At 33.0% G+C, this 21,718-nt stretch overlaps 3 protein-coding genes across 4 annotated transcripts; 2 read left to right on the top strand and 1 right to left on the bottom strand.

The window, feature by feature from the left end:
• The first annotated feature begins 22 nt into the window (after positions 1 to 22).
• Positions 23 to 12,358, top strand: LOC119613525 (myb-like protein AA). The gene is made up of 5 exons (XM_037969550.1): positions 23 to 585; positions 9,096 to 9,763; positions 10,933 to 11,556; positions 11,624 to 12,069; positions 12,143 to 12,358. The coding sequence occupies exons 1-5, from the start codon at positions 395 to 397 to the stop codon at positions 12,278 to 12,280; spliced, it is 2,067 nt and encodes a 688-aa protein (XP_037825478.1). The 5' UTR covers positions 23 to 394; the 3' UTR covers positions 12,281 to 12,358.
• A 505-nt stretch (positions 12,359 to 12,863) lies between these two features.
• Positions 12,864 to 15,487, bottom strand: LOC119613526 (zinc finger protein 572-like). 2 transcript variants are annotated; one of them, XM_037969552.1, is made up of 4 exons: positions 15,153 to 15,487; positions 14,994 to 15,086; positions 13,384 to 14,930; positions 12,864 to 13,319 (listed from the first exon to the last, which is right to left on the bottom strand). In XM_037969552.1, the coding sequence occupies exons 1-4, from the start codon at positions 15,354 to 15,356 to the stop codon at positions 13,037 to 13,039; spliced, it is 2,127 nt and encodes a 708-aa protein (XP_037825480.1). In that variant the 5' UTR covers positions 15,357 to 15,487; the 3' UTR covers positions 12,864 to 13,036. The 2 variants fall into 2 exon arrangements, with proteins under 2 accessions (XP_037825480.1, XP_037825479.1); XM_037969551.1 differs by having other exon boundaries at positions 13,384 to 15,086.
• Positions 15,488 to 16,296: 809 nt separating this feature from the next.
• LOC119613527 (zinc finger protein weckle) lies at positions 16,297 to 19,791 on the top strand. The gene is made up of 5 exons (XM_037969553.1): positions 16,297 to 16,691; positions 16,756 to 17,823; positions 18,032 to 18,384; positions 18,452 to 19,093; positions 19,624 to 19,791. Exons 1-5 carry the CDS (start codon positions 16,500 to 16,502, stop codon positions 19,691 to 19,693), a joined length of 2,325 nt encoding a protein of 774 aa, XP_037825481.1. The 5' UTR covers positions 16,297 to 16,499; the 3' UTR covers positions 19,694 to 19,791.
• Positions 19,792 to 21,718: the final 1,927 nt, after the last annotated feature.

Raw genomic sequence — 21,718 nt, 5'->3', positions numbered from 1 at the left:
TTCAGTTTGAAGTTCATATTTCAGTTGTAAATAACCTCGAGCGTTGTGTGAACGTGTTTTTTTTTCAAACTATTCGACCGAGTTAAAAAAAAAAATAGAATAAAATAAATATTACACAAAAAAAAACTAAAACCCACAAAATTCATACAATTTATAAATAAAATGTTATTATAACGGAAATGTAGAACAAACAAAAGGAAACGGAAGTGCATTTGAGAAATAGTTCAGTTTTTTTATAAAACGAAAATAAAAGTGAAACAAACAAAAAATAGAAACGAAATAAACATAAATATACGAAATAAAATTTTTAACGAAAAAACGTGCATATTTTAAAGTTTAAAAAAATACGAAAAAAGTTTATAGTGTTTTATTTAAAAAGATTTATTTGACAAATATGATTTATACGAAAGCGGTTTATATACTGCTGATAAATATAATATTATTACAATGTTGTGTCCATACTCTGGCCTACACACAAATTTCCTCTAATATGGGAAGTGGAGGAACAGATGATAGAAGTGATGGCGGAGGTGGCGGTCCAAAAATATATAAAGCAGTCAATTTTGATTTAATATTTCCAAAGAGGTAAATTTTAAGAGATAACAAATTTAATAACGTTTTAAAATTTTGGAAAAACTAAGTCCACTTAGAATGAACCCTGTGTAGAGAAATTTCAAAAAGTATATTAAAACTAAACCACAACAAATTTAGAACTGAATTTAAACAATTTAGAACTCAACTAAAACTGGACTAAATTAGAACTCAACTAAAACTGGACTAAATTAGAACTGAACTAGAACTGAACTAGAACTAGAACTGAACTAGAACTGAACTAGAACTGAACTAGAACTGAACTAGAACTGAACTAGAACTGAACTAGAACTGAACTAGAAACTGAACTAGAACTGAACTAGAACTGAACTAGAACTGAACTAGAACTGAACTAGAACTGAACTAGAACTGAACTACAACTGAACTAGAACTGAACTAGAACTGAACTACAACTGAACTAGAACTGAACTAGAACTGAACTAGAACTGAACTAGAACTGAACTAGAACTGAACTAGAACTGAACTAGAACTGAACTAGAACTGAACTAGAACTGAACTAGAACTGAACTAGAACTGAACTAGAACTGAACTAGAACTGAACTAGAACTGAACTAGAACTGAACTAGAACTGAACTAGAACTGAACTAGAACTGAACTAGAACTGAACTAGAACTGAACTAGAACTGAACTAGAACTGAACTAGAACTGAACTAGAACTGAACTAGAACTGAACTAGAACTGAACTAGAACTGAACTAGAACTGAACTAGAACTGAACTAGAACTGAACTAGAACTGAACTAGAACTGAACTAGAACTGAACTAGAACTGAACTAGAACTGAACTAGAACTGAACTAGAACTGAACTAGAACTGAACTAGAACTGAACTAGAACTGAACTAGAACTGAACTAGAACTGAACTAGAACTGAACTAGAACTGAACTAGAACTGAACTAGAACTGAACTAGAACTGAACTAGAACTGAACTAGAACAGAACTGAACTAGAACTGAACTAGAACTGAACTAGAACTGAACTAGAACTGAACTAGAACTGAACTAGAACTGAACTAGAACTGAACTAGAATTGAACTAGAACTGAACTAGAACAGAACTAGAACTAGAACTGAACTAGAACTGAACTAGAACTGAACTAGAACTGAACTAGAACTGAACTAGAACTGAACTAGAACTGAACTAGAACTGAACTAGAACTGAACTAGAACTGAACTACAACTGAACTAGAACTGAACTAGAACTGAACTAGAACTGAACTAGAACTGAACTAGAACTGAACTAGAACTGAACTAGAACTGAACTAGAACTGAACTAGAACTGAACTAGAACTGAACTAGAACTGAACTAGAACTGAACTAGAACTGAACTAGAACTGAACTAGAACTGAACTAGAACTGAACTAGAACTGAACTAGAACTGAACTACAACTGAACTACAACTGAACTACAACTGAACTACAACTGAACTACAACTGAACTACAACTGAACTACAACTGAACTACAACTGATCTAGAACTGAACTAGTACTGAACTAGAACAGAAGTTTTAATGAAATATTTCGTGAAGACTTGATTTTTAATAAAATTGAGGAATTTTTAGTAAAAATATAAATTTTTGGTAAAAATTTGAATTTTTAATAAAATTTTGTTTAATTTAGTTTTTGGTGCAAAATTTTAATTTTAGTGAAAATTTTTATTTTTAATGAAAATTTAAATTTTTAGTAAAAAAAATAATTTTTTCCAAAACTGTCTGTCTATCCGTCTGTTTGTTGATATATATTAACTTTTTGAAGACCCCATATTCTTTTAGATATGCTTTCGAGAAGTTTCCTATTTAAAATCAGCCAAATTGGTGCATAAATAACAGAGACATAAGCAAAAATCAGAGATAACTTCTGAAAATTATATAAAAAATTTAGATTTTTTGGTGCTTGCGGAGACATAAGTTATAAACAAACAACAACAACACGGTAAATTTTGATCTTGTACTTGCTTGTTTATAAAAAGAAAACAAAGAAAGAACTACGAATGAAGCAGTGTATTTGAAGTGTTGTGACCAAAAGTAAAAATAATATAAAGAGAAGAAAACATTATAAAAGGACAAAATTAGCTTAAAATTAGCCTTAAAATAGTCTACACTATTTCAATTAGCAATTAAAGATAATTTTGCCTTCAACTATTATAACATTGGGCAAATTATATGTTTAATTACGTATATAATATATAAGCTTGAGCAAAATCTAAACACATAAAATCCTTAACATACCTTAAGGGTTTAAAAAAACTAATAAAAATTCATCATATAACAAACCCAAGCAGAACAAAAACAACGGCCAAATTTTATAAACGCAACAACCAAAACAAAACAAACAACAAATTGCACGTTGTTTTTGTAAAGTTAGTATTTATTGTATAAAAATCCCCTATACACAAACAAATGACAATTGTGACAATAACAAAACAAACACACAAACAAATTTCATAAACAACAACTACGACAGCAGATTTTAACAAGTCACTGAATGATGCCATACAAAACCTTTGAAACAATAACAATGCTATGTATAACAACAAATATTAGGAAGTATACAAACAACAACAATAATAAGAAAGTTTTGTTTCCCAAAAATCATACAATTATGAAAAAATTGTTAAATTTGCTAAATCCTTATAAATAATTAACCCGCAATTTCATTTTCTTGTAAATTTTACAAAAACAAACTTACCTTTGTACCTATTTGAAGTTGCCTGTACAAAGTAATAGTGGGTGGCGGCAGCAATCTAAAACTATTTAATTTCTTATGGGGGAAAACACTAAAACACTTAATTACACATTTCTTTAACATTTTCACTTAATAAACACTATTTTCAATAAATTATTCAAAAAAAACTAAATTTTTACTTGCGTCTTCATAAATTTTAACAAATTTGCAAACGTTTAGTTTGAAGATTAAAGGAGAACTAACAAGAACAAAGAAGAAGATGAATAAAAGAGAAAAATAAAGAAATATAATAAGCATTTTTTATTCATTTATTAACCTCCTTAAGCTATACTACGAATCTGGAATATTGAGCCTAGAAACATGAAATTAAGCATGTAGTGCGTAAGAGAGAAAGAACTAGGGTTCTATAGTTGAAACGAAAAGTCGACTTTTCGACTTTTTGCATTTAGTTAAAAGTCGACTTTTCGACCTTTCGACTTTTTCCATTTTATGAAAAGTCGATTTTTCGACTTTTCGAACTTTTTCATTTATTTAAAAGTCGACTTTTAGACTTTTCGACTTTTAGTATTTTATAAATGGTCGACTTTTCGACTTTTTCCGACTGTTCGACTTTTTCCGACTTTTTTCGACTTTTCGACTTTTTCCGACTTTTTCCGACTTTTTTCGACTTTTTCCGACTTTTTTCGACTTTTTTCGACTTTTCGACTTTTTTCAACTTTTCGACTTTTTCCGACTTTTCGATTTCTTACGACTTTTTGACTATTTTCGACTTATTTCGACTTTTTTCGATTATTTTTTACTTTTTTCGAGTTATTCCGACTATTTTAGAGTTTTTGACCTCTTTTCCACTTTTTTAAAATTTTCGACTATTTTCGACTTTTCGACTTTTCGACTTTTCGACTTTTTCCGACTTTTCGACTTTTTCCGACTTTTCGACTTTTTTCGACTTTCTTCGACTTTTTTCGACTTTTTTCGACTTTTCGACTTTTTTCGACTTTTCGATTTTTTTCGACTTTTATTTACAAAGTCGACTTTTCGACTTTTTTCATAGACGATAGTCGAGTTATCGACTTTTTTGGAACAAAATAGTCGACTTCGACTTTTCGACTTTTTTCGACAAAAAGTCGATTGTTCGATTATTCGAAAGTCGATTTATAGAACCCTAGAGAGAACTAATAAAGCGGGACTTTTTGGTACTTTTTCCATTTGGAAAAAGGTACCTTTTGAATTTTCTATAATATTGAACCTAGAAACATGATTGTTTTGTTAAAGAAGATTTGAGAATTGATCAAACATTAGTTTTCTTTTCACAGGAGATTTCCATAAATCACTTTATGTTTAAAAGTATTTAAACATTTAATATGAAAAAAAAATGGCGTTTATTGTTAACAAAATAATCCTACAACTATTTATGTAACTGTTAATTTGTTAAACATTTCCTTTAGCATTTTTGTAGATGACAACTTTATGTAGAAATGTATTTCTATGTTGAAAGTTTTATTTCAGAATGAATAATTTATAAATATTTTTTCATACAATATTTCAAAAACCTACTTATACAAAATTTACAAAATTCAATCAATATTTAACAAAGTATATAAAAACAAGTTTGTATTAACAATATTCCAATACCCTTCCTTAATACGACTTCAACAAATTTCTAAATTTTGAAAATTTAATATAGGACAGAGGTTTTGTCAATATGTCTGCTTGCATTTCATCTGTAGGGCAATATAATAATTTCAAAATATTTTTATTTTTAAGATCTCGTACAAAATGATATTTGGTATCCACATGTTTTGTTCTTTTGCTGAATTTTTCGGAACCAACTAACTTTATGCAACTTTGGTTATCTTCAAAAATTGTAGTAGGTTCGTGGAGTTTAATACAAAAATCTTCAACGAGTTTTCTTAACCATATCGTTTCCTGTGTTGCTTCAGCTAGCGCTATGTATTCGGCTTCTGTAGACGATAGTGATACGCACTGTTGTTTGTGACATGACCAGCTTACACAACCACCATTATATTTAAAAACGTAACCGCTAAAGGATTTTCTGTCGATTCGGTTTTGTGCCCAATCAGCATCTACATAACCAACAAGTCCTTCACATCTATTACCTCCGAGTTTTAATTTCAAACATTTTGTTCCATTTAGGTATTTTATTAATCTTTTCAACTCCGTCCAATCTTCTTCAGCTGGCTGACTGACATGCTGACTTAATATGGAAACGGCTGCTGAAATATCTGGACGGCTATTTACTAAAAGGTATATTAGACATCCAATTAGCTCTTGATATTTTTCGTTGTTTTCCATAAATGTAAAATCTTTCCGATCTAATGCAATATAGCCGACATCCATTGGTATTTTAGAAACTTTGCTTTCTTGTAAACCAGTTCTTGAAACAATTGAATCAACATATTGACTTTGATGAATATTATAAAAACCATCATCCGCCCGCTCAATTTTGACACCAAGATAAAAATGTACATCTCCCAGTTTTGTATGTTCAAAATTGTTCTGAAGTATCGTTTCAACTGTTTTAAAATGTTCATCAGCTTTGGCTGTTACCAAAATGTCATCTACGTAGACAAGTATGAAAATGAATTCATTTTTAATTTGCATTTTTAATAAACATGGATCTGCATTTCCTTGAACAAACCCTTCCTGTTTGAGTACCTCAAACAGTTTTGTGTTCCAGCATCGCGCTGCTTGTTTAAGGCCATACAAACTTTTTTGTAGTTTACATACCATTTTATCTTTTCTATTATTTGATACTTCATATCCAACTGGTTGCCGCATGTATATTTCTTCATCAAGTTCTCCGTTTAGAAAAGCAGTTTTTATGTCGTAGTGTTTGACGTTGTAATTTTTAGAACCAGCAATTGTTAGAAACATTCTCAATGTAGACTGTCTGGCGACAGGAGCAAAAACTTCGTCATAATCCACACCGTACTTTTGGCTAAAGCCCTGCGCAACCAATCGAGCTTTGTATTTTAAAATTTCGCCATCTGAACCACGTTTTATTTTGTAAATCCACTTGCATCCAATGGCTTTTCGTCCCTCGGGCAATGGTACTACCTTCCAAGTTTTGTTGTTTTCTAATGATTTCATTTCCTCATTCATAGCTTCTACCCATTTTTCCTTTTCGTCACATTCTATGGCTTGTTTGTATGTACTGGGTTCAACGTTTTGTATTAAATTTACGTACCTCTTTGGCAATACACCCAAATTCGAACGATTAGATCTTCTCAAATTTACTTGTGGGTCTGAAATAAGTTAGATTCGCTAGTATTTGAAATTACCGTTAAATCGTTTGAATCACTGGAACCATTAATAGTATCTTCATCTTCAGATTGTACTGCAAACTCTTCATCTGCTGAGAAATAATCTTCATTGTTAGAGGTTGAACTTTCGTGATATTGAATTAGTGTGTCTGAATTGTTGCCGTTTAAATTTACTTCAACTTCTTCTGAATTCGATTGTACCATTTCGATTTTTCTTGAAGTAGATTTAAGTATTTTGTAATCTCGGCTTATTACAATCTTTAAATTCGTAAGATTCAAAAAACGTAATGCTTTTGACTCTTCTGAATATCCCACGAATATCAATACTTCAGTTTTCTGATCCAATTTTTTACGTTTTTGCGCTGGTATAAGTACATGTGCTTCAGAACCAAAAACTTCAAATTGGTTTACATCAACCTTCTTATTTTCCCATATCTCAAAGGGAATGTTTTTGTTAGACCTTGTCGTAATTCGATTTTGAACAAAGTTTGCTGTTACCACTGCTTCTCCCCAAAAAATGTTTGGTAAATTCGCATCCGCTAGCATACACCTTACCATCTCAACCAAATACCGATTTCTCCTCTCTGCCACTCCATTTTGTTGCGGAGTGTATGGCGCGGTTAGATGTTGTTGTGTACCCATGCTTTTTAGAAACTGTTTAACATTGTCTCCAAGGTATTCACCTCCACGATCTGAACGTAATATTTTAGGAATTTTATTAAATTTGGTTTCAACATAATGAAAATATTCTTTTAGTTTCATAAAAACATCACTCTTATTTTTCAATAAGTATATTACGCAATATCGGCTAAAATCGTCGATAAAAGTAACGAAATACCGATAACCACTTGGAGTAGACACATTCATCACGGCCACATCTGTATGTACCAGATCAAGTAAATCTTTTGACTGCTCACCTGATTTATTTGGAAATGACTTTCGAGACATCTTACCACTGAGACATATTTCACATTCTCCATTATTTCCGCATTCATTTAACTTAATATTTGCATCCTTCAAGATATTCTTTACAGCATTTACATCTCTATGACCCATCTTGCGATGCCATTCATGTATGCATCCATTGTGTTTGTCATTGTTTATTAAATTGACTTCATTATGCTTCACCCTTAGTCTGTATAGATCTTTCACCAAATCACCAATCGCCACAATAATGTTATTTTTTAAAATGTTGCATATTTTATTATAAAAATATACACCGTAACGTTTTTCGGCCAACTTTTTTACTGATAAAAGATTACATTCAATCGATGGAACGTAAAGAACCTCTTTGATAAAAATTCTTTCGGTTGAATTATCTTCTTTTATTACTTCGATATAACCCGAACCTTTACCTTGCGAATTGATTTGGTAACCATTTGCCACATTTACCGACTCAATATGATTTTCATCCAGACTCGTAAAGAAATGTTTCTGATTAGATATGTGACATGTAGCCCCAGAGTCTAAAAACCAGTCCTCTTTACCACATTTACCAAGCCAAAAACAATGCTCTTGAATGCTTTGTTTTGCCTTTGAATTTCCAGCCACGTTTATTTTATTCTTCTTAGCCAAGGCTTCTTTATAAATTCTACAGTCCTTCTTAAAATGACCTGCTTTATCACAGTAGAAACACTTCTTGGAATTGTTGTGTTGTTCTTTCTTCTGGTTTACCTTTTGCACTTTCAACACCGATGTGTCTGATGATGACCTCTTATGAACCTTACGAGTTGCTTCTTCCATCAACTTTCCTTTGACAAAGTTAAAATTTAGATGGTCATCGCTACGAGCTTCTAAAGCAACAATAAGTGGATCATATGTATCTGGAAGGCTTCTCAATAACATAGCTACAGCCCACGAATCGCTTAGTGGGTCACCCATGACAGCTAATTGATCTATGTAGGATATCATCTCATTAATGTGAGCTTCCATTTTTTCATCATCTGTCAGTTGCATCTTGCATATGGTCTTCATTATATGTACCCTTGTACTTAAAGATGGTTTCTCATAATGATCTTGCAAATTTTTCCAATAATTCAAAGCATTTTCCGAATTCTTGAAATGTATTAATTGTGCATCTTCCACCATGAGACCAATACATGCCTTTGCCTGTCCGTCTCTCTTTATCCAGTTAGCATCCGGTACTGCGGGTTTAGGTTTTGAAACAACATCCCACAGATCTTCTTTAATTAAAATTAATTCCATTTTAATCTTCCAAACTGAATAATTGGCTCCATTGAGCTTTGTGACGGTTGATTTAATTTCTTCTCTTGAAAACATTTCTAAATTTTTAATAGCCCATAACCTGTAGAAATGTATTTCTATGTTGAAAGTTTTATTTCAGAATGAATAATTTATAAATATTTTTTCATACAATATTTCAAAAACCTACTTATACAAAATTTACAAAATTCAATCAATATTTAACAAAGTATATAAAAAAAAAGTTTGTATTAACAATATTCCAATACTTTAACCCGTTTATTTTCTAATCTTGTTTGGTTTCGTTTCGTTTTTTATAGTTTTAATTCAAGTGAAAATGTAATCTCTACAACACCTGAAACGATTCCCTTGCCAACAAAGACTTCGTCGAGTAGCAGTGGTAGTACATATGTTGGTCAACCATATTATCCTTTGCCACAATCATCAAATGAACCAGCAAGAGACGTTGAACGACAGGAGCCAACTCTATTTATTACACCAGCACCACCACCACTAGCATTGGCAACGACAGCACCATCTAATGAGGCTGGCATTTACGACACACAACAGCAACAACAACAACAACAACAACAAAACTACAATGCACAAGTGGTGACACAAAATGCCATAAATATTCAGCAGCAACAGCAACAACAACTTAATGATAATAACAAAGCCGAAAAGGAGCTAAAGCAACAACAACTACAACAGCAGCAGCAACAACAACAATATTTAGCTACTGGTCGTGCTGTCGATTATCATGCTGGTTATCCCTTTGGTCAACTTATCACGCCATTAATCAAAAATGCACCACGTCCTGTGTATCGCAAACCCGTAACATCGTATTCAACATTCCCATCGTCATCATCATCGGTAGCAGCAGCAAAGTTAGCAGCACCATCAAATGTTGGCAAAATTATCTATCCTCAGGCTATGTATCAACAAAAGCCACCAAGCCAAGCAGAAATTGATAAGTTACGCGGCAAAGGTAAGCAAGCAGCTTTGAATAAATGAAATACTTTTTTCCGTTATCGCCCTTAGGTGTGACAGTCACACAAACATACATACAACAACAAACAAATATTCCTACTGACAGGGGGAGGGGGGGGATTGTTTAAGACAGATGTAATGAATTTACAAGAATAATTCGTTTAGGATAATTTTAAATAAAAAGAATTTATAACTCTTGTATGTACATTGGGGAAATGTGTTGTGGATGAAGTGTAAACTTATCTAGTCTTTAAGTTTTAAGTAATTGTCAATTTTTATACCCTACACCACTTTAGTGGGGAGGGTATATTGGATTTGTGCTGATGTTTGTAACATATAAAAATATTGGTCCTAGACCCACCTTAAAGTATACCAATCGGCTTAGAATCGTTTTCTGAGTCGATTAAGCTATGTCTGTCCGTCCGTCTGGCTGGCTGGCTGTCCATGTAAACTTTGTGCGCAAGCTACAGGTCGCAATTTTCAAGATAATTGGATGAAATTTGGCACGCACGTTTTATTTGACCCAAGGACGAAGCCTATTGAAAATGGTTAAAATCGGTCCATTATTTCACCTAGCCCCCATAGAACAGAACCTACCGAAAAGGGCTTCTGAGCTCATAATTATGTTAAATATACAGATATATCGATAAAATACGGCACAACTAAGTTTTATAGAAGTCTTGATAACCCTGCCAAATTTCATAAAGATCGGGCCCCATTTGACCCTAGCTCCCATACAATGTCCCCTTCAGAAAATTACTTGAATGTCCCAAATTAACTTATAAACACAAATATCGCGATGAAATTCAGCACAATAAAATATTATGTAAATATAAATATATTCACAAAATTTTATCGGGCTTGGTCCATATTTGCCCCTAGCCCCCATATAAAGCCTCTTTCAGAAAATTAGTTTTTCATCCATAAATTGCTTAAATGTATCGGAACAAGGGAATATTAAAGATAAATGCGATATTATGAAAAATAAATCACATTTAATATTCATAACTGGTGTAGGGTATCATATGGTCGGCCACGCCCGACTATACTTTCTTACTTGTTTTTCTTTTTATTTCATTTTACATAACTGGAAATGGTGTATTGGTTAAGCTTTACAGCTTATATCACAGATTTTTACTTAATTTAATTAGACAATTTGTTTTACAGGTACTTTTGGCGATCGTTTTTCACCCAGTGAAGGTGTAGCTTCACATACTTTCAAATCAAATCATGATCATTCGCATGATCACTCACACGACCACAATCATCATAATCACAATCCCACCTATACGCAGGCTGGAAAAACAGCCTCCGCTTCTAATATGGTAAATTCTTATGTGGCTCCCAGCAATTTGTATTCGTTTCCACCCAACAATGTTAATTATCCTACACAAGCACAAGATACAAAAATCGCCTTAGCCTCAGGCACAGTGAATTCATATTCTGCTCCAGCATCGGGACCTTTGAAAAATTCGAATTATAACTTAGATACATCTAGTAGTAATAGCAGTCCGTATCAATATAATGGACCAATTAGTGCTGGTTATTTACCACCCTCGAATGACAACAGCAACAATGGTGATGCTAAAGAAGAGGGTAAAAATACAGATGGTGGAGGTGATGGTGATTTGGATAATGGTGGTGGCGATGATTCAGTGGGTGTTCTACCGGCCAGTGCTATGGATCAGATTAATGATGGTGGTAATTCAGATGGTAATGGTGATATGTCCGGTGATATGGGTGGTGGTGATATGGCAGGAGATATGGCTGCGTCCATGGATTCACAAGATGGTTTGTTTAGTTTAAATAATATTAACAAAATTTAACTTATTTTCTATTTAATTCTATTCCACTACAGCTCCCGATGATAGTTCTTATGATACGGGAAAAGAATATCCCACCCCTCCTCCTAGTTGGTTGAAAGAACATCCTGAAGCGGCTCAAGAACATCCGCCTAGGAAACCCGATATAGAATTTGATCATTCACATGATCATCATCATAAACCCGATATTATATTTGATCATGATTATTATCATCATTCCTATCCCTCGTATCCCATATATCATCATCATTATCCCGAAGTTATTTATGATGATCATCATCATGATCATTCTCACGTAGAGCCACCACCACCTACCACTACTACAGAGGCTCCGCCACCAGAACCACCACCAGAGCCACGTGTTAAGAAATACAGTTATTTCTATATTGGCCGTAAACTTTGGTATATTCCCTTGTATTTCACCATTTGGTTTAGTTTTTATGTGCTCTGGTTGATTTTAAAATCCATAGCCAGACATAAGGTAGGATTTAAAAGTTTTTAGCTTAAAACATTGTTTATAAAACGGTATTTTTTTGAATTTTTCTTTTTTTCAGGTTAATTTGCCCAATCATTATGTTTCGCGTCGAAGTGTGAATTATGATTTTTCCAAAAATAAACAGGAAACCTTAAATCAACTTACAGTTTCGGTTTTAGATCAAATCGATAAATTTAAGAGAAAATACTTGAATTGAATAAATCGGCGAAAAACAAATACGTGTACAAAGTTAAAATATTAATAAATAATTAAGAATTTATATATTAAAAATTAATTTTAATTGTTGTTTAATTCCAATGCATGTATAGTAGTAGTGCACGATTAAGATTTGTTTTCTAATGTAGAACAAAATCATATAACAGTAGTTCAAATATTTGATTTCTATAGACGTTAAGGACATTCAAGATGTTATAGAATTCCTTGATATAAACGTATTCCTGTTATCGAATACATTTTGTTTCGCTTGTATCTACTTTTTTCTTTTTATTTCATTTTACGTGGCTGGTAATTTTGAATATGTGTATTTATTATTTCACTTCATAGCTTGCACTTTGACAGAAGTGTCCCTGTTATCGAATACATTTTGTTTCGCTTGTATCTACTTTTTTCTTTTTATTTCATTTTACGTGGCTGGTAATTTTGAATATGTGTATTTATTATTTCACTTCACAGCTTGCACTTTGACTGAATATATTTGTTATATTCAAATTTGTATAACACTTTGCAATACACTTTTTGTTGTCAGATTTTCAACACATCACTAAATACCATTTCTTGTTTATATATATTTTATTATTCAAATATTACTTGTTATTTAAAACACATATTAAACTAAACGTTATAACTAATTATAATGAATTATTAGAAACATATTATAACTAAAAAAAACTAAAGATTTGTTTATACATACAGTTTCACGTACAAAAAAAGGTATTGGTAATACAATTAAGGATTATATTTCATCAATAATTTCATATATAACAGTTTCTTCACATTCCTCACTGGGATTATCGACCAGTGATTCAGTTTCATCGACTTCTGATTTATCCATTTCATAATGAAAATGGGTATAAGTTTCATAATTCTCAGCGGCTGCTGCTGTAGCACCATCATCATTTTCATATTCCTGAGAATTTTGCAATTTGCGTTCCTCAGCCGTTTGCAGTAGTTGTATCACACGATCAGACAGACCACCAGATTTTCTAACTTTTCGTGGTTGCACTAAAACCCCTTTGCTAAAATTTTAAAAGAATATATGTTTGAATTCTTTTATAAAGTAAAAAAAAAATTAATACTTACACTGTCTTAAGTTCCTCTAATTTCGGTATGGGTACACGTTCGGCTACCTTACCATTTGCCTCTTCCTCCTCCAATTCTTTGCGATGTGCACGTTTTTTATGAGCCCTACAATTCGAACCATTCGAAAAAGCCCTATTACAAAAATTACATTTATAAGGTCTCAGACCCGAATGCAAAATCAAATGATTTTTTAAGGCCTTTGATCTTTTAAAGGCGGCATCACAAAATTCACATTTAAAACGCTTAACATCACTGTGCACTAAGCGATGTTGCAATAAAGTTCTTCTAGTATTCAATTCCAAATCACAGTCGGGACATTTGTACAGTGATTTAGTGTGTGTGTCCATATGAGATTTGAGTCTAGGTTTATTTTTAAAACGTTTATGACACACCTCACACTCAAAGGGACACTCATCGGTGTGTACTAATTGATGTTCGGTTAGAGCCGCCATTGTTTTGCACTCCCGACCACATTGATCACATATGAAGGGTTTCATTTGATGATGTATACCCTTAACATGCTGTTTCATGGCACCCACTTGGGAAAATTTACGCTCACAATACGGACAGGGTACATTGTATTTCTCCTCATCGGGCAAATGATTTCGCATGTGTAATCTTAAGCTACTTCGGGTTAAGAATTCTTTACTACAAATGCTACATCTGTTGCTGGGCAGATGTGAATTTGGTAATTCTACTATGACATCGTGTAGGGTAATCATGTGTTTACGGAAGATAGTGGGATTTTTATATCTACGTTTACATTCCTTGCATTCATAGCGATAGGTGGAATCATTGGAATCCATTTTTTTAGAGCCAAAGGGACGACCTCTTTTGCCTTTTAATAATTCGAAAATATCGGGTTGGCCATTATTTTTACTATCACTAGTATTAATATAATTATCGTTGTTCCCTTCCTCTAATACTTCTAACGAATCGCCCATATCTTCTTCGAAATCTTCCTCATTTTCTTCTTCTGTGTGTTCTGTTTGTTGAGAATCTTGATATTCTACTTCCACCTCTTCTTCGGCGGAAATAATTTTAAACCTTTTAGGTTGTTGCTGGTGTTCATCTTCTTCCTCCTCTTCATCATCTTCTTGTTTAAATTTAAGTTCTTTAAAAAGATCACTATCTTGCAGTTCCTCTTCATCCTCCTGTTCTTCGGCTTGTTCAGTTTCCTCTTGGGATGACTTAATTACCTCAGTGTGTGAACTTCCTGAAGGCACTATAAATTCTTCATTATTTACAAAATCAACTTCATTATCCTCCTGCATACTGTACTCATAGACATTAGTATCATGTTCTGTTTCTGTTTGACTTTCATAGTCATCATTCTTATCGGGTTTCTGCAGAATGTCTATTAAATCCTTTTTAGCTTTAGAGATGGAAGTTTGAGCTTCTGTTTCTTTAATTTCTGTAGTAAATAACAAATCTGTTTGTACTTGTTGATCTATTAGCAACGGCTTTGGTACTTCTTGTATTTTTGGTGGTTCCGGCTTTATTATATGCTCCCAGCCCTCTTCACTTAGGCCAAATTGTCTACGAAACTTAACAGCCTCTTTTATAGTTTTGGGTTTCATAGTTTGCAGTAAAACAAATAAAGTTTGTACCTTATTAACGCGTTCGGTGAAAGTGACCAACTCCTGCACCAGTTTCCGACACTCCCGGCACAAGCACTGGGAAATCTCATCCTCAGCTTTTATCTGTAGTAAGAGATGCAAAAACGTTATTTTATACTTAGCGGCAGTTTTATCTACAAAAAAACTTACATTAACCCAAAAATACTTTCCCACCGAAGTGGCCAAATCTGCTTCGTTTGCTCCAGCTTCATTTTTGTCAAATATTGAGTACTTCCTTTCATCATTTAATTCACTTTTTGCACACAGCCGACACCAATTTAGCCATGATGATGACTCGCTTGGTTGCTGTACATCTTTCGGGTTATTTATGTTTGTTAAATGTTTACCACTCATTTTAACAGAGTTTTTATGTTTAAAAACATGTATATTTTTTATATTTTTAATGATTTTTAAATATTTTTGTTAATTTTCTATTAATTATTGCAGCAAGCTGTAAGCAGATACCTGCGTCGACAAAAATTAACAACGGCGTTGGCTAACGCTAAAAATAACGACGGTGTTTTATAATCGGCACTAAGACGGCTAATTTATCAGCTGTGTTTTGAAAATTTTCAACGATTTTAAATTAAAAAAAATTATTAAAAAGTAGGATTTTGGAAGCAAATATTTAAAAAATCTGGATTGTTTAAATTGTAATGCTTAAAATCGGGATTTAACACAACCATATACAAAAAAGCAATATTCTGATTTGTCGAACATCATGTTTGATGTTTTTTTGTCTTATTATTACAAAAATCTAAAACACATCTATAATTCTTTTTTTGGATATCAGTTCGTATGCAGAACATACCGTTTGTATTATGTATGTTGAAAAACAATAACAATCAATCAAGATTTTCTTCAAAATTTAAATCGTACCTTTGATAATTGTGGACCAATTCCTTTCTCATTATTTTAATAAATCCAAAATGCACTAGTTGAAGAGCAAAAAAGTACCAAAGAATGATTTTATGTTTCTAGGTTTTTATATTGCAGATTTTTAAAAAGTACCTTTAGAAGAACGAAAAAGTAGCAAAAAAATATAATCCTTTGTACCTGATTTACAAATAACAGTCCATTAGCGTATTTAGATTTAATTAATATACCAATTTTTTAAATTATACCAAAATTAGCTCAACAATCTTGTATCAAATCAAATATCCGGTTTTAATCGATAACCGTATGTATCGATAAGTATCGAATGAATTAAAACATATTATTTCTATTCCCTATTTTTTCCTTAACTGGCATCATCTTCCATCTGGCAACTTTGAACAAAATAAATCAAAACACAGAGAGAAATGTCAATAAATACTAAAGACAGCTAAATAATTTTGTTTTTCTCAACAATTTGTGCACAATTTATAGAAAACTGAAGATTTTTGGTGAAAATTCTACCAAATTTTAATAAAAACTTAAAAATAAATATGTAGAAAATAAAAATAACTTAAACTCCAAACAAAATAGTAAAAAAAACTGCTCAATAATAACACAAAAATGCAGTCAACTTTTGCTACTCCCTCAATAGAGGATTCCTTACCTAACTGTTGGATCAACTGGTGTCGTTTGTGTGCCAAGGAGGATCCAGCAAATAATATAAACTTTTTATATGCAAGTGAGCATAATGAAGAAATGGAAAATAAGGAATTAAGTCTGCAGGAGGCATTGTCCAAATATTTTTGGGTGCAGGTACCATTAGCTGTAAATAAACCGTAACAATCCCACTCACACATATTTTTTGCACACATTTCAGACTTCCCTGGATGATGTTTTACCCAAAATGTTATGTACAAATTGTTTATCTCTAGTCTCTTCCATGATTAACTTTAATGAACGTGTAGAAAGGGTCCAGCTCATGTATTTACATTTGGCTGAAAGTCAAAGTCATGCCCAGGCTTTAGATCTAAATGGAATACGTTTAAAATTTGATGTTACCGAAACGGAAAGAGATAATTGGTTTTCAAGGTATTTTCCATTACATAAACCAGAAGAGACCACAACTGATAAAAGCCTGCTAGCTTCTCAAGAGGACAATTTTAAAGTACAAATTAAACAGGAAAATGCAGAGAAGTTCTTGGCCATGGATTATGATAATTATATGGAAGAAGATACAGACCTAGAAAAAGAAGAAATTATATTTGATGAGATTAATCATGAATCTTTAGAGGAAGATGATGAAGAAGATCCTTTTCAAGCTAATGATAAAGAAACAACATTTATGGGAAATGCTTCCTCAGCAGAAGAAGAAGTAGATAAAGAAACACCTACAGAATCTTGCACCCTTAGAAACGAAGACCAATCACCGAATTCCCCCTTAGAAAAAAAGAAAAGAAAACGAAAAAAACTAAAACAATATTCTCTGGGAGATTGCAAGAAAAAGAAACCGAATATAAAAGACTTTAAAATGGAATCCAAGTGTAAAGAATGTGGTGAAAATTTTACCAAATACATGCTTTATCGTGAACACATGCAACAACAGCATAATCACAGCCGTAGCAATAAACACTGGCCTTGTCCGGCTTGCGATAAAGTTTTACTAAGTCTTTTCAATCTGGAAAGACATGTACGTATACATGTGCCATTGGAAGTGAGGAAAAGTGTAAAATGTCCCGAATGTGATAATCGTTATACATCGAAAGCCCAGTTGGAAACGCATATTAGGTATAAACATAAAAATGAAAAACCATTTATTTGTGAAGAATGTGGTTTGAGTCTGAGGACAAATTCGAATTTGAGACAGCACATGTTGATACATACCGATGTGGCGCCGTTCGAGTGTGAAGTTTGTAAAAAGAAATTTAAAAATAAAACCAGATTAAAGGTGAGTTATCAGAAAGTGAATAGAAAGACTAGACTATAGGGTAGACTATGGACTAAACTATAGACTAGACTATAGAATATACTATAGACAAAACTATAGACTTGAGACTAGACTATAGACTAGACTTGACTATACACTAACCTATAGTTTAAACAAAATCTTTGAAATTTTCTATAGAAATATTTACAAATTCTTTTGTTTTCTCTAGACTCACATGGATATTCATAGTCCCAATAAACATGTATGTAATATATGTGGTTTACAACTGAATTCTAGAGCCACCTTGAATCGTCACTTCCTAGTGCATTCCGATGAAATGCAGCATAAATGTGACTATTGCGGTAAAGCCTTTAAAAGAGCTAAAGCCTTGAAAAATCATTTGCTACTGCACACGGGTCTCAAACCATACTCCTGTGATTTTTGTGATCGTACATTTGCCAATGGATCGAATTGTCGTAGTCATATGAAAAAAATGCATCCAGAAGAATTGGCTGTACTAGAAGCTTCAGGCAATAAGACACATACAAAAAATATACCAAAATTGGAAACATTAAAAGCAGTGTAAGTTGGAAGAAAATACAATTAATGGAAGAAAGTTTTATATGGAGTTTTTATTTAATATTTACAGCACCAAGGCAGCCGATAATCTAACACCAGTGGTAACCAAATTTAGCGGTTGCTTTGCTTTTGGTAAAAAGCCTAAAAATCTAGAAGCTCTCGATGCAAAACAAACACAAAAATCATCTCAAAAACTTAAAAAACCTGCAACCATCCCTCATAATAGTAATAATAGTGAAAAATTAGCCATGGCCTCACCTTCCTCTACACCCTTAGATTTACAATTTATACCGCTGGCCGGTAATAATACAGCTTCTTCCAATTGTCTCCCTGATGCCAAAAATCTGGAAAATGATTTAAACACCACTACAACAACTCCCATACCAAATTTTGATAATATTTATCAACATTTAATGAAACAAAATCAAACAGATCTACAAATCAAACGATCCCAAACACAACTCTCACCCCAGCCATCTCCTAGTAATGTTAGTACACCACAACACAATCCATTTTATCAACAAACTCCTAATGATATTATAAATCACACTCTGAGGCCAACACATCCTAGCAATGATTTGCTACACAGTCCGAATAGTCATCATAGCTCAATGACACCCTCCCTAACACATGAGGATCATTCTAATGCCTCATCAATACAGGCCAATTTTTATGGACCAATAAGAACAGCTCTACCACCGGGTAATTTTATGTAAGTTTTTGTTGTATTATTTTTTTTCGAATAAAATTAAAAAAAAAAAATATTAAACTTTTATTTTAATATTTGAAAAAATATGAAAATTTGTTTTCAGTCTGAGTTTTTCTATCGAAAAAGTATATTTTAGAGTGATATTTTCTATAGAAAGCATTTTTCTGAATATTTATATTCTAGTTTATACTGTGTTGTATAGTTTAGTCTATTGTGTAGTCTATCATCTAGTGTAGTATATAGTCCTTAGAAATCCTTAAGATTCTTGGATCGGATGAAGGGTGTTGCCAATTTTGTTATTCTAAACCAGTCCAAGGAACCTGCTGGTGTTGCAGATATACCTGCATCATTATGAGGCAGCTTCTGCAAAATTGGTAAACTTCATCAGTCGATCCAAGAAGGACGTAATCCTAATCCATAAACCTAGGAAAAACAAAAATAAGATTTGTGGATTAGGCATTAAGGGTTCGCGCCGTGCCCTGTGACACGTTAGCAAAAACTGAGCTAAATTTTCTAATATCTCATTCTTTCAGGAGCGGTGATTTCACTGTCATTAATAGAGAGGCCAAGGGTAAACGACTGTTTACAATGGCCTCTGTGTAAATGTCTATATAAGCTATAGAGCCGCCTGGCAATGAGGTGCTGTAGCTTATGGCATTTGCTAATCGAAAAAGCGCCATCCGTCAATGGGGGAGTGCTGATAGCAAAAGGGGTGAGTGATTTTTTATATCTTCTTACTGCGAAAACTTTTATAACCTAAAACAGGGGCACCACACCAACGTTTAGGAATAAAGATAGGTACGCAGTGATAGACATTTCACTAATGAACCGTAGTGATGATTTGATATGGTAAATTTAATTCCCAAGGCTGGTAGGGCATACCGAAGGATTTTAGAGCTATGAGCTTATTGTCTTTTCTATTGAAGGAGCAATATTGATATCCATCTCATTAGCAATACTCAACATGCTTATCTTAGAGGTAAGTAGGTTGAAAGTGCGCTTCATGAGGTGGAGGATTGTATTAAGCACGGCCTAGAACAAAAAGATATAGAAGAAGCTTCAAATAATATTAAAATAGATGAAGTTAAGGAGTCGTTAGTTACACTCAGGGTCTAGGATTTTCTAGTGAGTTGGATAGGACAGGAAAAGGGTTACCAGGGGTACACCACATGCAGAAGTGTTATTACCTTTGTTTTGGTTACTAGCGGTTAACTCGATTCTAAAAATCTTCGAATCCAAAGGTAGTAAAATGGTTGCGTACGTATGTTGAGAGTGACGTGGCTAGGAACTTCTTTAACCAATTCTGGTACTGTATGACGGTATTCAAAGCCTTATCGATTATAAATTTTAGACATACAAGCCTTTTTAAACTAGTCTAATCTGTAGTCTATAGTCTAGTCAGTAGTCTCGTCTATAGTCTAGTCTATAGTCTAGTCAATAGTCTAGTCTATACTCTAGTCTATAGTCTAGTCTATAGTCTAGTCTAAAATCTAGTAGTCTAGTCTATAGTCTAGTCTATAGTCTAGTCTATAGTCTAGTCTATAGTCTAGTCTATAGTCTAGTCTATAGTCTAGTCTATAGTCTAGTCTATAGTCTAGTCTATAGTCTAGTCTATAGTCTAGTCTATAGTCTAGTCTATAGTCTAGTCTATAGTCTAGTCTATAGTCTAGTCTATAGTCTAGTCTATAGTCTAGTCTATAGTCTAGTCTATAGTCTAGTCTATAGTCTAGTCTATAGTCCAGTCTATAGTCTAGTCTATGCTTATCTTAGAGGTAAGTAGGTTGAAAGTGCGCTTCATGAGGTGGAGGATTGTATTAAGCACGGCCTAGAACAAAAAGATATAGAAGAAGCTTCAAATAATATTAAAATAGATGAAGTTAAGGAGTCGTTAGTTACACTCTAGTCTCTAGTCTATAGTCTAGTCTATAGTCTAGTCTATAGTCTAGTCTATAGTCTAGTCTATAGTCTAGTCTATAGTCTAGTCTATAGTCTAGTCTAGTCTAGTCTAGTCTATAGTCTAGTCTATAGTCTAGTCTATAGTCTAGTCTATAGTCTAGTCTATAGTCTAGTCTATAGTCTATAGTCTAGTCTATAGTCTAGTCTATAGTCTAGTCTATAGTCTAGTCTATAGTCTAGTCTATAGTCTAGTCTATAGTCTAGTCTATAGTCTAGTCTATAGTCTAGTCTATAGTCTAGTCTATAGTCTAGTCTATAGTCTAGTCTATAGTCTAGTTATAGTCTAGTCTATAGTCTAGTCTATAGTCTAGTCTATAGTCTAGTCTATAGTCTAGTCTATAGTCTAGTCTATAGTCTAGTCTATAGTCTAGTCTATAGTCTAGTCTATAGTCTAGTCTATAGTCTAGTCTATAGTCTAGTCTATAGTCTAGTCTATAGTCTAGTCTATAGTCTAGTCTATAGTCTAGTCTATAGTCTAGTCTATAGTCTAGTCTATAGTCTAGTCTATAGTCTAGTCTATAGTCTAGTCTATAGTCTAGTCTATAGTCTAGTCTATAGTCTAGTCTATAGTCTAGTCTATAGTCTAGTCTATAGTCTAGTCTATAGTCTAGTCTATAGTCTAGTCTATAGTCTAGTCTATAGTCTAGTCTATAGTCTAGTCTATAGTCTAGT

Source organism: Lucilia sericata, unplaced genomic scaffold (assembly GCF_015586225.1).
Source record: "Lucilia sericata isolate MDLA Ls3-8-SP2 unplaced genomic scaffold, ASM1558622v1 Contig002166F_arrow, whole genome shotgun sequence".
NCBI classification, from domain to species: Eukaryota; Metazoa; Arthropoda; class Insecta; order Diptera; family Calliphoridae; genus Lucilia; species Lucilia sericata.
Note: the sequence above shows the minus strand (reverse complement) of the source record. Positions and strands in the feature narration are given on the sequence as shown.